This window comes from Myodes glareolus, chromosome 14 (assembly GCF_982192425.1).
Source record: "Myodes glareolus chromosome 14, mMyoGla1.1, whole genome shotgun sequence".
Taxonomy (NCBI): Eukaryota; Metazoa; Chordata; class Mammalia; order Rodentia; family Cricetidae; genus Myodes; species Myodes glareolus.
This window is the reverse complement of record NC_142039.1, coordinates 32075188-32089495: the sequence shown is the minus strand read 5'-3', so window position 1 is coordinate 32089495 and position 14308 is coordinate 32075188. Positions and strand designations below refer to the sequence as shown.

The 14308-nt window shown below is 41.6% G+C and overlaps 1 protein-coding gene and 1 long non-coding RNA gene across 3 annotated transcripts in view; one reads left to right on the top strand and one right to left on the bottom strand.

Moving 5' to 3' along the window:
• Ero1b (endoplasmic reticulum oxidoreductase 1 beta) overlaps positions 1 to 10261 on the bottom strand; it is a 42689-nt gene extending 32428 nt beyond the window's left edge. Inside the window, exons 1-2 of one of the 2 annotated variants that reach the window (XM_048460904.3) lie at positions 9994 to 10261; positions 475 to 594 (exon numbers count right to left, since the gene is read on the bottom strand). In XM_048460904.3, coding sequence (XP_048316861.1) covers positions 475 to 594; positions 9994 to 10095 — 222 coding nt within the window. In that variant the 5' untranslated portion in view covers positions 10096 to 10261. The remainder of the gene's footprint in view (positions 1 to 474; positions 595 to 9993) is intronic. The other variant, XM_085699235.2, reaches the window with a different exon arrangement.
• Positions 10262 to 10287: 26 nt separating this feature from the next.
• On the top strand, positions 10288 to 12538 carry LOC125417374 (uncharacterized). Its single transcript, XR_007237115.3, has 2 exons — positions 10288 to 10934; positions 11657 to 12538. It is a non-coding gene; the product is annotated as an uncharacterized LOC125417374 (long non-coding RNA).
• The last annotated feature ends 1770 nt before the right edge of the window (positions 12539 to 14308 follow it).

Here is a 14308-nt window from a genome sequence, read left to right as displayed (position 1 = left end):
CCCAGAAGCAAAAAGTAGTCGGGATAATTTAAGTTAAGAAAATCTGGCAAGAAACAAGTCAAGCTAAGGTCAGGCATTCATAACTAAGAATAAGCCTTTGTGTGTAATTTATTTGGGAGCTGGGTGGTGGGCCCCTCCAAAAAAGCCAAAAGAGTAAAAAAAAAAAATTCATACAATGAAGCCTGGATAGCTTGGTCCAGATCACAGAACCTATGTTCACAGAGGCTGACAAAGTCCATGTGGGCATTTGAAGCATTTGTAAAGGAGGAGACTTCCATCTTAAAATCAAAATTGAAAGAAAAGTGAAGGGGGTGTGGATTCTTGGTATGTAATAAAACAATTTTTCTACTATGATACTTTTATAAAGCTTCATTTTTAAAAGATTTATTTTGAAAAACATAATAAAACAAGTCACATTTGCAGACAACTATATAGAAATCTTTGGATTAACAGAATTAAAATTTTCTATCTTACCTTGTAATAACGAAAATAGTCTCGTTCTTGTAACTTTTTTAACTTGGGGAAGATTTTGTAGGTGTTGAAGTTATCAATGCTGTCAATGTCACACAAGCAATCATCCAGAACTCCAGTCACCTAGAATGTACATATGTATCAACTACAAGATATACAAATTACTAATGTTTATACCTTAATAAATCTATTATTCTAAAAAATTTATTCATTCAAGTTGACCAGGTTTACTGATTAAAGTTCATAACATTAGGGCCAATGGAAGGGCCTAGAGGGTAAAAGTGCTTGCTGCCAAGTCTGATGACCTAAATTCAGTCTCCCTCCATACGGTGGAAGGTGGGAATGGCCTCTTGAAACTCTCCTCTGATTTCTGTATGCATGCCATGCCACATGTATACTCAGCCCCCAACAATACACGAAATAAATAACTGTAAAAAATACTTTTAAGATTCATAACATTAAAGCAGTCACTTTTTAACTATGACAGTTGAATATAAAAAAAAACAAAACAACAAAAGCCAAGAAAATTACATATTATCTACTTTGAAATACCTAACTTTTTAGGGCTCAAAACGGAAGATACTTCTCTGCCTTTCCTCTGCCTAAACACCAATAAAAATGTAGCCACTGGATTCCAGACTAACCTAGAAGTCACAGCCTGTAATGCCACTACTCAGACCACCTGCATCTTTCTTTTTGGCTGCCATTTATGTGCTAGGCATGGTGGTAAGAGCTTTAGTGTGCATCTCATTTATTCTTTAAAACTACCCTGCAGATAAGGTATTATGACCCTCATTGCAAGGAATTACGGTTTAACAAGCTTACAATTGTCTATATACCCATGGAACTTAACTCCCAATCTATCAGGCTTTAAAGTCTGTTCTTCCTCACAGAAGAACACATGGATACCACTCAGAGTATCCATGAATCCAAAAAGAGAAACAGGTATATAAGAGGTAAATTCTGAGTCCAAGAAATTCCATAAGACATTCTTCAACTTTAGTAAAAATGATTCTCTATATGTACAGCTTGAATTAATCCCAGGAGAAATCTCTTAAGTAAAAACAGCATTCTTCAAAATTAAATTTTATGGTTCCATGTACAGAATATTCTGAAAAGTGTTAGGAATGGTGGACAGTGTGCTAGTCTCCAGGGCTTAGGGACTGGGTAGGGTATAAGAGTTGGAGTAGGAACAAGACAGTGTGGTAATACAAAGGCAACAGACAGTTGAGATGGCTCAGCAGGTAAAAACCCTCCCCAAAGCCTGATGACCTGAGTTCAGTCCCTGGATCCCATGGTGGAAAAAAGAACCAGGTCCCAAAAGTTGTCATCTGATGACCACATGAGTCCATACCTACATGTGGATTGTGCATGCACGCGCGCACAGACACATACACACAAATGAGGATGGTAGAACAGGATAGATGCTTTAATTAAGTGTCTACACCCACACATTGCATATATGCACACATATGCGCATACACACAAGCACTCACATACACGATGATAGGAACAGGATAGATGCTTGAAGTACACATCCACACCCATACATTTCATACATTCATGCACACACACAAGTGTGTGTACACAAACACACATGAAATGATAATGATGAGGGGAGACAGGAACAGCATAGATGACCGAAGTCATCTATGGTGAATGCATGAAACTGCAATGTAATAAAAACGTGAATACATACACACAAATAATGTACACAGAGCCGGGAAAATACAAATCGTTCTATCAAGGCAATGTCCTGTTTCTAACTCTGTAGTCTATCTTTACAAGACCTTTGTGATAACTTGGTAAAGGGAATGTAGCACTTCTCTGTATTATTTCTTACGAATGCTCAACAACTTTCATCTCGGTTTAAGGTTTTAAGTAAAAACCAGAACAGGACTCTGTCTAGGAAAAGTTCTATTCATAGCCAGGCAGTGGGGGTGCACACCTTTAATCCCAGCACTCGGGAGGCAGTGACAGGTGGATCTCTGTGAGTTCGGGGCCAGCCTGGTCTCCAGAGATAGTTCCAGGACAGGTGCCAAAGCTAAACAGAGAAACCCTGTCTCGAAAATAAAAAAAAAGTTCCATTCATAAAGGCTTTGGATGGAAGAAGACACACAAGCAGTGAACAGAAGTAGAAGACCTAGCCAATTCTTTTTCTTTCCCAAAGTAGAAGGGTCTCTTTCAACTCCCTCCCACATGGAGGCAGCAATGCTACCTTTACATAAAGAACAAGGGTTGGCTGTCCAGCATTTCAGCTCTGGAAATTCTGCACTTACCACCCTACTAACTCCAAATTTCACTTTACTTCTAGGTTCTCAAGTGACAGGTGTGTGTGTGTGTGTGTGTGTGTGTGTGTGTGTGTGTGTGTGGTGTGTGTGTGTGTGTGTATCTGTTTTCTAAAACACTTTTTTAAGTCAGGTATTGGTGGCTGTCTTAGTAAGGGTTTTGTTGCTGTAAAGAGACACCATGACTAGGGCAATTCTTATAAAGAAAAACATTTAATTGAGGCGGGCTTACAGTGAGTTTCAGGCCAGCCAGGGTTACACAAAAAAATACTGCTCCCCAAAAGAGAAAAAAAAAAACCCTTTATGTAGTAACTGTTCTTTCTTAGTAATTTTTTTGTTTGTTTTTTGAAACTGAAAACTTTTAGTTTGTAAACCATCATATTTTAAATGTTTTCAGGGACTGGTAAGATAGCTCGGTCAACAAAATGCCTGCCACATAAGCATAAACGCCTAAATTCAGATCCCCAAGATATCATAATAAGCTAGGGAGACAGAAACCGAGGATCCCTGGGGCTTGCTGGTCAGCCAGTCTAACTGAATTGATGAGCTCCAGCTTCATCAAGACTCTGTCTCAAAAAATACGGTCGAGAAAGATTGACGGCACCTGATGTCAACTTCTAGCCTCCATGCATATGTATGCACACACACGCCATTTTCATTGTGAGGATAAACTGCTGTTAATACATATCTGTAACTTTTAAAGACTACTCAGATAAAACCTATGTCACCAAAATTTTGAAATGTAGATGTGAATATTGCCTGCATCCTTGAAGTTCCTTCTCAATTACATCTACCTAAGAGGTTAAAATCAAGCTTACTGTTGTGGTCTATTTTCTTTGTAATGCATCCATAAATAATTCCCATGTTCATAATATTAGTATCATTTTCTCTCCATTTTTTGCGAGGTGCTGCTTTTGCTAACATTTTTTACTTTGGCATTATCTACAAGAGTGAGTTTTACTTGTAGCTAGCTCGTTCACCTTTCCTGTTGTAAATGCTGTACAGTACGAAGACTAACAGCTTATCTACTCTATTTTGCTCCATGCAGAAGGAAGAATAATAGCCCAGGGTAAGTAAGTCCTGATTCCTAAGATACTAGTTCACAAATATAATCTTTTTGTTGTTGCTTTTATTGTTTTATTTTGTTTTTTGAAACAGGGTTTCTCCGAGTAGCCCTGGTTGCCCTGGAACTAGCTCTTATAGACCAGGCTGGCCTCGAACTTACAGAGATCTGCCTGCCTCTGCCTCCCAAGTGCTGGGATTAAAGGCGTGCGTCACCACCACCCAACTGCTTTTATTATTTTATTTTGTTTTTTGAAACAGGGTTTCTCTGTGTAGCCCTGATTGCCTTGGAACTTGCTCTGTATACCAGGCTGGCCTCGAACTCAAGAGATTCACCTGCTTCTGCCTTCTGAGTGTTGGGATTGAAGGTGTATGCTACCACTACCCAGTTCATAAACTTAATCTTAAAAGGATTAATATTTTATAAAGCAAGAGTCTTTAAAGATGTGGGTTAAAGATGCTTGCCAGGCAAACATGGTTACTTGAGTTGGATTCCTGGAATCCATGTAAAGTTGGAAACAAAGAACCAACTTCTCTGATCTCTACATGCATGCTGTGGCAAGCAAGTACACGCATGTGCATATATAGATACAAAAAGATTAAAAAAGGAAAATTTAAAGATGTGATTAAGATCTTAAGGCATGAAGATTATACTGGATTACTCAAGGGAAACAACAGAGTTAGCAGAATCAGGAGGAGGCAGGGGGAAATGAGAAGAGGATACAGTACTGACATTGAAGATACAGGAAGAAGTCATAAGCCAGAGATAAAGATGCCTTTAGAAGCTTGACAGAAGTACAAACAATTCCCAGCTACACCCCCCAGGACTCCCACTTTGTTGATGTCATAATTTTATCACTGTAAAATTCATTTTCAGGTTTTTGGCCTCCAAAACTATAAGATTAAAAAAATTATATTGTTTTTAGTGACTAAATTATAGAGATTTGTTAAAGCAGCAAACAGGAAACAAATATATTCCATATTAATTATAAATTTGACTAAAGAACGAAGTACACAAATATCTTTGTACATATATCTTGGGATACACGTATAAGAGTTTCTTAAGGTATTACTCTTGGGTGTAAAATTGTTCTAAGTACACGTTCAGCTTTATAGGGGAACAGCAGGCTGACTTCCAGAGTTTTTATATCAAATTAGTATCTCACCACCAATGATCAGGAGCTAATGTTGAGACATGCCCACTTGAATACTTAATATTAATCTATGATTTAAATTTTACCAATCAAGAAACCACACAGAGGTTTGAGGGAGTAGTGGATTTTTGTCCTAATGTACTACGTTCATTGCTTTCTGGTTCTGAAGTTTGAGAGGCTTGTCATCCAAATGTAAATGCTGGCAAATAAAAAAATTAGATATGGTGATCTAGTACTGAGATTTCTTGTCTTCAAACATAAACCTGAAACTCAGATATAGATGGGTTTTTAAAACTAAGCATCTAGGTAAGATAAACAAGATATAAACCCTGAAACTCTAGGGCAGAGTGTTCTAACGATGGACCAGCCCACTACAGATGAAGTCAACCAGGAGCATTAGCAAAAAAAATAAGTACTTAAAAAGAGTTAAGGTTGAGTTGTGAAAAAAAAATCTGCTGATAAGTAAAACCTGAGGTTTCACAACTAATGTATTGGCAATAAAGACACGGTAACCTTGACAAGAGAGAGCAGTTTTAGGGTAGTAGCAGACAAGTTTGACTATAATGAATAAGCTAAATAAAACAGGGAGAATAAAATTAGGCTAAACAGAATGGGAGAAAATGAAACAACTCGAGAATTTTTCCAGCTATAGAATTTAAAAAAGAAGGAAGGGGTAGCTCAATCATTAATGTGCTTGATGAGGACCAGAGTTCAATCTCAAGAACACGAGGTCGTAGGATAACAGTAAGCAGCACCTATTAAAGGAAGGAAAAATTAAAGACCCAGGGAAAAGAAGACATGAAGGGACCCATTGCCTTGAGTGGGAAAGAAGAGATGGCCCCTCATAGAAGAGCACACATGACTCATCTGTGCTTGGAACCAACAGTCACACAGCTGGCAGAGACCAGTTAAGTGGATTATTCTATGGCAAGTTCTCCTTTGTTAGGAATGAAGCTGACAGGGCAGAAGAGCAGATGATGAAGGATTAAGTTGAAAAAAATCTGTAATTTAAATTTCTTCAGCTGGGTGTAATCAGCTATTTAATTCATCCTTTGAGTTTCAAATTTTCTTTTTTTTTCTTTTTTTTTTTTTTTTTAAGACAGAGTCTCAGACAGCTCAGGCTAAGAAGGAATCAGCTAGCTACCTAACTGATACTAACCTTGAGCCTGCTTCCTACCTCTTGAGAGAGATTATAGGTACATGCCACTACATTTGACTTAAATTTTACTTTGAAAACTTCAATTTCATTATTTTTGATATTCTGGTCATTCTTTTAGATCTGTTTTTTCATATTTCTATGTGTTTTTTATTTAAATACATTAAAACTGATAGTACGTTACTTGACTAAAAATTTCAGAACTTAAAGTCATTTACTGTCTCTGGTGTTTCTACTATAGATACTCCTCAACTTCCTATGAGAAATCTTCCCTAATAAGCCCACTAAAACAAAAACATCAAATGGAAACTCAGTTAAGACACACAACCTGCCATACATCACGGTGTGGGAGAATTGTCTGTAGTCTGTCAATCATGTTTTAAATAAATGCTGATTGGCCAGGCAGGAAGTATAGGTGGGTCAACCAGACAGGAAGTAGAGGTGGGGTGATGAGAACAGGAGTATTCTGGGAAGAAGAAAGCTCTCTTGCAGTTCTGCCCAGATCACTGAAGAAGCAAGATGTGAGCTGCCCCGCTGAGAAAGGTATCGAGCCATGTGGCTAACATAGATAAGAATAATGGGTTAATATAAGCTATAAGAGCTAATAAGTAGTCTGAGCTAATAGACCAATCAGTTTTATAACTTATGGAGATCTCTGTGTGATTTTCTCTGGGACTAAACGGCTGGGGGACTGGGTGGGACAGAAACCCCAATGAGCCCAGCCCTTTGTGTTACAACATCATAGCTCAGAAACACAGGACACAATTTGGGGTGTACAAGTCGTTTGCCCTTGTGTTGGCATAGCTGATAGAGAACTTTGGCTCTCTGTCCGTGCCCAGCACTGAAAGTACGTAGCTAGTCAGAGAAAAAAAAACAAAAATCAAAATATGAAGTTGTTTCTACCAAGAAGATATTGCTTTCTAACGTTTGTAAAGCTAAAAAAAATATTGTAAATCCAAGCATCATAATGTAGAGGCTATCTGTATCTGATTCACAGTGCCCTCTTGCCTTGTGGTTTTGGTGATAACATTTTGGCCCACATTCTACTGAACACTATCTCTGAAGAAATCTTAAGACCCTGAGTTAAAAATATACTTCTCTAGGAGGAATAGATATTTGCTTTTTCTGGTAACCTGGGGGACATGAACCTGGGTTTGCTGTGCATTCAACTTCTAACCAAAGCTTATCCTAGCACACACAAGTGGTACAACCTTTGCCTGAAAAGGCCTGTGAGGGTTGCTCACAGATTCTCAACTGAGTTTTCATCCCTTTCTCCTAGCAAGTTCTTTTATTTTCCCCTTTACTCATTCACATGTACACTAAGGATGCAGCTCTTAGGGCCCAGGATTTGTGTGTATGTGTGTGTGTGTGTGGGGGGGTGTGTCTAATCATTCTCCCAGCTTAGGGAAGACACTGCTGTTATTTCTTACCAATTCTACCCCCACGAAGATGTGAAACTAAAAGCTTGATCTTTGAGGTTTAAAAGAAACCCTGAGGGTAATGAAAGTTAGACACTATGAGTCCCACATTTCTGACTTCCATTTGGTGGTGAGCTGTGTGTTCCTTGATTTCATGCCACCGCAGATGGACATTATAAAGGATTTCAAATATATCTGACTGAAATATCCTTTTACAGGAAAGCCATATGTAACATGCCAAGAATCATATTTGCATTTCATTTATAAGAAAATGGGGCATGAGATATACAAATGAACATCCTTTCACATGGTCAAGAATATTTTCCTGCTTTCAATATAGAAGGCAAAGTACTCATTTCCTTAAATGACTTTGATTTCTTGAGAACAGAGGTGTTTTTCAAGACTTCTAATTTCTTCCTCTTATCTTTACGGGTTTTTCTTTTTTTCCCTTACCAAGTTTAAGATGCAAGAGAAGTTTAAAAAAAAAAGTCTTAGTTCCACTTTCTGATTTTCTGGTTGCTGCTTCTCTATGCTCTGAAGCAAGTATGCCAATTAATACTGTGTAGAGCAGAAATGGCTCCATCAGGGCCCCAGTTTATGTCACTTAACAAGTTAATTAAGCTCTCTGAAATTCACTTACCATCACAGCCTTAACCAAATAAAATGTACTATATAATTAAGCATGTTACAGGTTAAATGTTATTAAAAACTATATATTAAATGCTATTAAAAACTGTATACTAAACCACTGAAAACAAAATATACATACACTTTTGTAGACTTTAGCATAGTAATACATTGAAATGCACTAATATTTAACTGTTGAGCTATATGTATTCATTTGGATATAAGGAAACAGAATTACAGGTGCATCATAAGCCACTAATAAGTATGATTATTGGTAGCTGGAGAAACATTAAGTGAAGCTTCTAGACTGGTAATAAAGTATATAAGTACAAATTAAAATATGACATATTAAGCAAGAAAATGAGAAATCAGACTTTATAAAAACATCTAAAGGTAAGGTCCACTCAAACCAGACAAACTAGCAACTAGAAAATAATTTTGCTACTGACAGCCTGGGAAATTTATTTTTGCTAAGTCTAGTAAATACATCCAGAATTCTATCATAGTGTTTTCCAAGCCAGGCTAAGATGTAGTGGAAAAAACAACCCCATTAGAGAGACTCGCAGGCTTGTTTAAAATGTTTACTCCTTGCTCAGCTCCAGATGGACTCAGAATATATTGAAGGGAGTCAGAGAATCTCCATGTTTAACAAAGAGTTTATTTATTTTCCTTTCCCTTTCTTCCTTTATTCCGGTTGGTTCAGAGTTTAGTTTTTTGAGAGTGTGTCTTTCTACGCAGTCCTGGTTAGCATGGAACTTGAATGAAGACCAAGCAAGCGTCCAACCTGTGGCCTCCTGAGTGCTAGGGTTACAGGTGTGCACCACTGTTTCCAGCTATTGCTTCTTTTTAAAATCAACTTATTCACTTAAAGATCACTCATACGGGCACAAACAGAATAGTCAAGCATTCTAGGAATTAGTGCTCAGCATTTTAACACCAAGAACAAAGTTAGAAAAACATGTTTACATGGTTACCCTCATAGTTACCATTATTGTTATTATTTTAGCAGTGAGCTTTAATTGCTTCAAACTACATGCCCCTCATTACCAGGCCATCTGAGACACTTGTTTTGATTCAGTTTTGGCTCTTTGAGCTAACACTTTGCAGCAGGTGCAGACAAGATGCAGCAGCATCTGGCAACCTATTCAAATCTTACTTTAAAAAGCAACAAACCTATACCTCTCTTCAAGGCAAGAGACTGTGATCAGCTAACCCTGGACTTTCTAGCATATAGAGAACGCTACAGTAATATCCGCTTCATCGAGGCAACCCCTAAAGTCCAACGGACTCTCCAGGGAACAAGCCTTTTTACTAGGGGCCCACAGGGCCTAGACCCTCCAATGTCCTTAAGTGGCCTCACCTGGCAACGCCACTTTGCATACGTAGGACAGGTGGGCAACAATAAGGCGGGTAAAGCCTGGCAATCTCCAGTACACAAGTTCAAGGAAGTAAAGATCGGTTCCCCTCTCCCCCTCTAGTCCTCTCAGGAAGAGGATGGAGAGCGCCTCCCTGTCATCTCCAGAGGGAAAGGTGTCAGAGGTTTGCATCCCCTCCACCCTTGCTCAAGACACCGAGGTTTTCCTCCCCGTCACCATCACAACGATTAAAGCCGCTAGCGCTTACTGGCCGTCACCATTTTCCTCTTCCGTCTGCCTCCGCCACGCGTGTCGCGTCCCCGCGCAAGCCGCGCTTTATAGACGTTTCCCGCACTAGCCGGTGCGGTTCTTTCAGCCCCTGACCGGCCACTCGTACCTCCCCCTCGGCCTCTCGGCGACACCGGAGCGACCCGTCCCCCGCCTCCCGCCTCTCTGGCTTACCTGGGTCTTGACGAGACTTGAGAGGAAGCTCAGGGTGACCAGCAATTGCACGGCGGCCGCCGCCCCCTGCCCGGCGACGGCCCGGCGGAACCCCGGACTCATGGTGACCTCGGCCGCTCGGAGCTGGGGAACGGCGGGCCGCCGCGATGACGACGGCTGGAGGCAGTGCCCGGGAACCGGGAGCCTCCAGGACTCGAGGTCTGCGCGCCGGCCTCAGGATGGAAACGCTCTACGGTCCCCAGTAGCAGCGACTGATGTACCAGCGCTGCGCGCCCCCGCTTCATTCCAGGAGGCCCCGCCCCCGGCGTCCTCAGTTGTGATCACGCCCTCTGTGCAAAGCCTTCTGGGAGTCGTAGTCCCGGCATCCCCCGCCCCCACCCACCCACCCACACGCTACGGGAAGGCCTTGAAAATGGAGAACTACGGGTTGGGGAGGCGCTCTGCTTCCCTGAGGCGGGGCTCTGCGGCGGCCAATGAGGCGGGACCACGAGGGCTCCAAAACACCCAAGAGGGGCGGGAGAGCGGGTACTGTGTTAGGGGTTGGCGGTGGCAACGAAGCCTCTGCCTTTCGTCGCTCTGGAAAACGAGGCTGGGGGCCTCGCAGGGCTTCCGGTATTGTGCCGGTTGTTCCTTGTCACCGCTTGTCCTTTTGGAGCCAAGACATTCTTAATAGGCAAGATCTTAACCTGCTGTCCCAAGAGCTTTCTTTGCCTCCTTTCTCACCTCTGCAGTTACTTAAAACCACCTGGCATCTTGTCAAGGTAGCTTCAGCACCTCCTTCATGTCACACGCCCCAGAAGTGAATGCCATTGCCTGGTGTCTCCCCTACTCCTCTACTAGCACCGGAAAATCTGTAACGCACTTTAAAGCATGAAGAGAGCACCAAACCCACACAGCGAAGAGGAGAATCGGGATAAAGGCACAGAAAAACTAGAAGCGACGTGAGCTATTTTAAAATTACTACCTTCTAGTTACAAGCATTGCAGCTCAGATGGAAAGGTACCCTGGCAGTCGGGAGTCAAGGAATACCACAAAGGCAGTCTCGTGGTCTTAATTACACCTCAAATATTGTCCTAGGACTATGTAAGGTTATGTACATAGGCTTCCTGTAGTCCCTAGCAAATAGGAAGTATTCGATAAATGGTAACCGCTAGCTTTGTCAATATCCCTGGGTTATAGGAAACACGTTAGGTAGCATGTATCAGCTTTCGATTGTTGATGTAACAAATGACCAGAAATTTAGTGGCTGAAAACAAACAAATGTATTATCTTACATTCTGGAAGCCAAAAGTTCAAAATGAATCCACAGAACTGCATTTGTCTGGAGTATTCTAGAGAACCATGTTTCCTTGCTTTTTCCACTAGAAGTTTTTCTAGAACCACTTACATCCTAGAGTCAGGACTTCACACAGCACAGTGGGCATAGCCTGCTTCCGCTGCCACGTGCTTTCTGACCCTATCTCTCTGGTTCCCCTACAGATAAAGACCTATTGCCTGGGGCTCACCCAGACAATCCAGGCAATCTCTGTATCTCAAAATCTTTAATCATCGCATCTTCAAAGATTCTTTTGCCACTTCACATTTACAGGCTCCAGAGATTAGGGCAGGGACACTAATTAGTGACTGCCCACTAATCAACCCAGCCATGTTTTATATCTTTCAGAGAGTGTTCGCATACTGGATTCCTCCGGACCTACTGCATAATCTGTAAGGTCAGCTAGACATGAAAGTTCAAGGACTCTTTTTGAAAAATGTGAGAACTTTCAAGACAGTGACAGCAGAGCAACGAGCCAAGTGCAAGGCCCTGCAACTCCACGAGTCTCCTCATGAAGCTAGCTAGTGCCTTGGTTTCCTCCTCCCTTCTTCTTTTGTTTCCACTCCGGATCAGGCCTTCTTTACTTACACAACCAACTTCCACTTGCTTCTTAAAGCTTCTTTTAGCTGGGTGGGTGGTGGCGCACCCTTTTAATCCCAGCACTCAGGAGGCAGAGGCAGGCAGAGCTCTGTGAGTTCGAGGTCAGCCTGGTCTACAAGAGCTAGTTTCAGGACAAGCTCCAAAACTACAGAGAAACCCTGTCTCGAAAAACCCAAAAAAAGGGGGGGGGCTATCATTTTCCATACTTCTCATTTTGTTGTGCTTTGGATATGCAGGGGGACTTTCCCTGAGTTCCTTTGTGCTTCATTTGGCCCCGATAACACCATGGAACATGGCCATATTTTTTTTAGTTATAAACTGTACTATTTTATTTATTATTTATTTTGGTTTTTCGAGACAGTGTTTCTGTGTGTAGCCCTGACTGTTCTAGAACTTGCTCTGTAGACCAAAGTGGCCTCAAACTCAGAGATCCGCCTGCCTCTGCCTCCCGAGTGCTGGGATGAAAGGCATGCACCATCACCGCCCAGTGTAAATTGCTCTATTTTAAAACCTCAAGTTTTTAATATCTGCTATCAAGGGCAGAAGCCATGACTATCATCCTGAGCACTGCAGGGTCTCTGTCACCGAAGAAACATTTGAGTTATCAATAAACGTTTGCAAAAATTATAATGGAGTCACATGGCACACAGTGTTTGTCTTTCAGCTCAGAAACTCGACTCACAATGTTTGGAAACATTTTTCCCTCTTGGTGAGTAAAGTCAGAAATGGGTGTTTTCCATGAGAAAGAAAGGTACTGAGGGCCACGCTGACCTGTGCTGTGATCTGTTTTCGTGTTTGTTGTACTGAGCAGTGTGAGGGGATTGTGCATTGAAGAACGAGCTGCTGCCATAGTTTTAGCCTTGCTGTTTACTTCTGCTTTTCTTTTTCTTTTTTTCAGAATGGGAAAATTTATTACTGTGCTTCCATTGCCAAAATTTAGGATCTTGGTCTTTCCGTCTTGCCTTTGTACAGGGCCAAAAGGGACACATTGGCTACTTTAACAACCTTAAAGTGGACTTCAGGATTGGCCTTCAGGGCTGTGCCCAAGTAGGCTTTCTTGTATTGTTTATCATGCCACTTCAGGTCCCATCGGTGGCTGTGGTGCTTCCTGGCAGTACGGAGACCACAACACTTGCCCATCTTGCCAACACCACAGGCCCGAGAGAAAGTTACTTCTGCTTTTCTTAAAACCAACTACATAGCAACCAGTATTAGGGCAGGCATTGCCTCTGTGACGCCAACCTTGCTTCCTACCTATAATCCTCAGTTTCAAACTTCCCATCCTAATGATGGGGTTGGAAGTTGAAACAGGAAGGCCAAACCACATCCCTTTAATGGCAAGCTATAGGAAAAATTCAGATCCAACTAAATTTAAAAAGAAAAATAATAGTAAGTAGAAAAAAATGACAACTCACGGGACTGAACAAGGCCTCACCACTTACAGCTCTGGAAGGGCGAATCCATCAGGGTGTAATTCCGGGACCAAGAGGAGTAGGGACTATTGGCTAGTCTTTTCCAGAACATTGCCGTTGTACTGACTCACTGCTTCCGGTTAATTTTTGTCATTTTCTCTCCCATTCAAATCCCTCAGGTTTAGCTAAGATAGACCATACTGGCTGTTTTTGGGTACCAGCTTATCACAAGCTGGAGGCATCAGAGGACGTGCCTCCATGAGATCCAGCTTTAAGGCGTTTTCTCAATTAGTGATCAGTCCATGATGGGTGGTGCCATCCCTAGACTGGTGATCCTGGGTTCTGTAAGAAAGAGGCTGAGCAAGTCAGGGGAACCAAGCTAGTAAGCAGCTCTCCTCTGTGGCCTCCGCATCAGCTCCTACTTCTGGGATCCTGTTTGAGTTCCTGTCCTGACTTCCCCAAATCTGAAAGTGTAAGCCAAATAAGCCCTTTCCTCCCCAACTTTCTTTTTGGTCATGGTGTTTCATTGCAGCAAATGAAACCCGAACTAGGACAGAGGGGAAGAGAAGAGAGATAAAGAGAAATAGAGAACACAAAAATATTGACAAGCCCTCAGGACTACAAAGAATGGGAAGAGGCTAGGTACACAGATGCACAGCAAGACCCACTCCCTTCCATTGTTAACAGAGGGAAAGAGGCTGAACAGACCGAAACGATAGCTGCTTCCTTCAGGAAGCCATACTATTACTGTGTGTGTCATACAAATTCACTTCTAACCCCCTGTGGTAGTAGAGATTGAACCTCGGGCCTCACACATGCTCTACTGCTGAGCCATATCCCCAGTCTTCTTCATATTTTAATTTTTAAGTAATTTTTATTTGTATTTACATGCACGTGTATGTGCCTACTTTTTGTGCACATTGTACATGCCTGTAGAAAACAGAATAAGGTATCAGATCCCCCCCCCCGAACTGGAATTTTATGATAA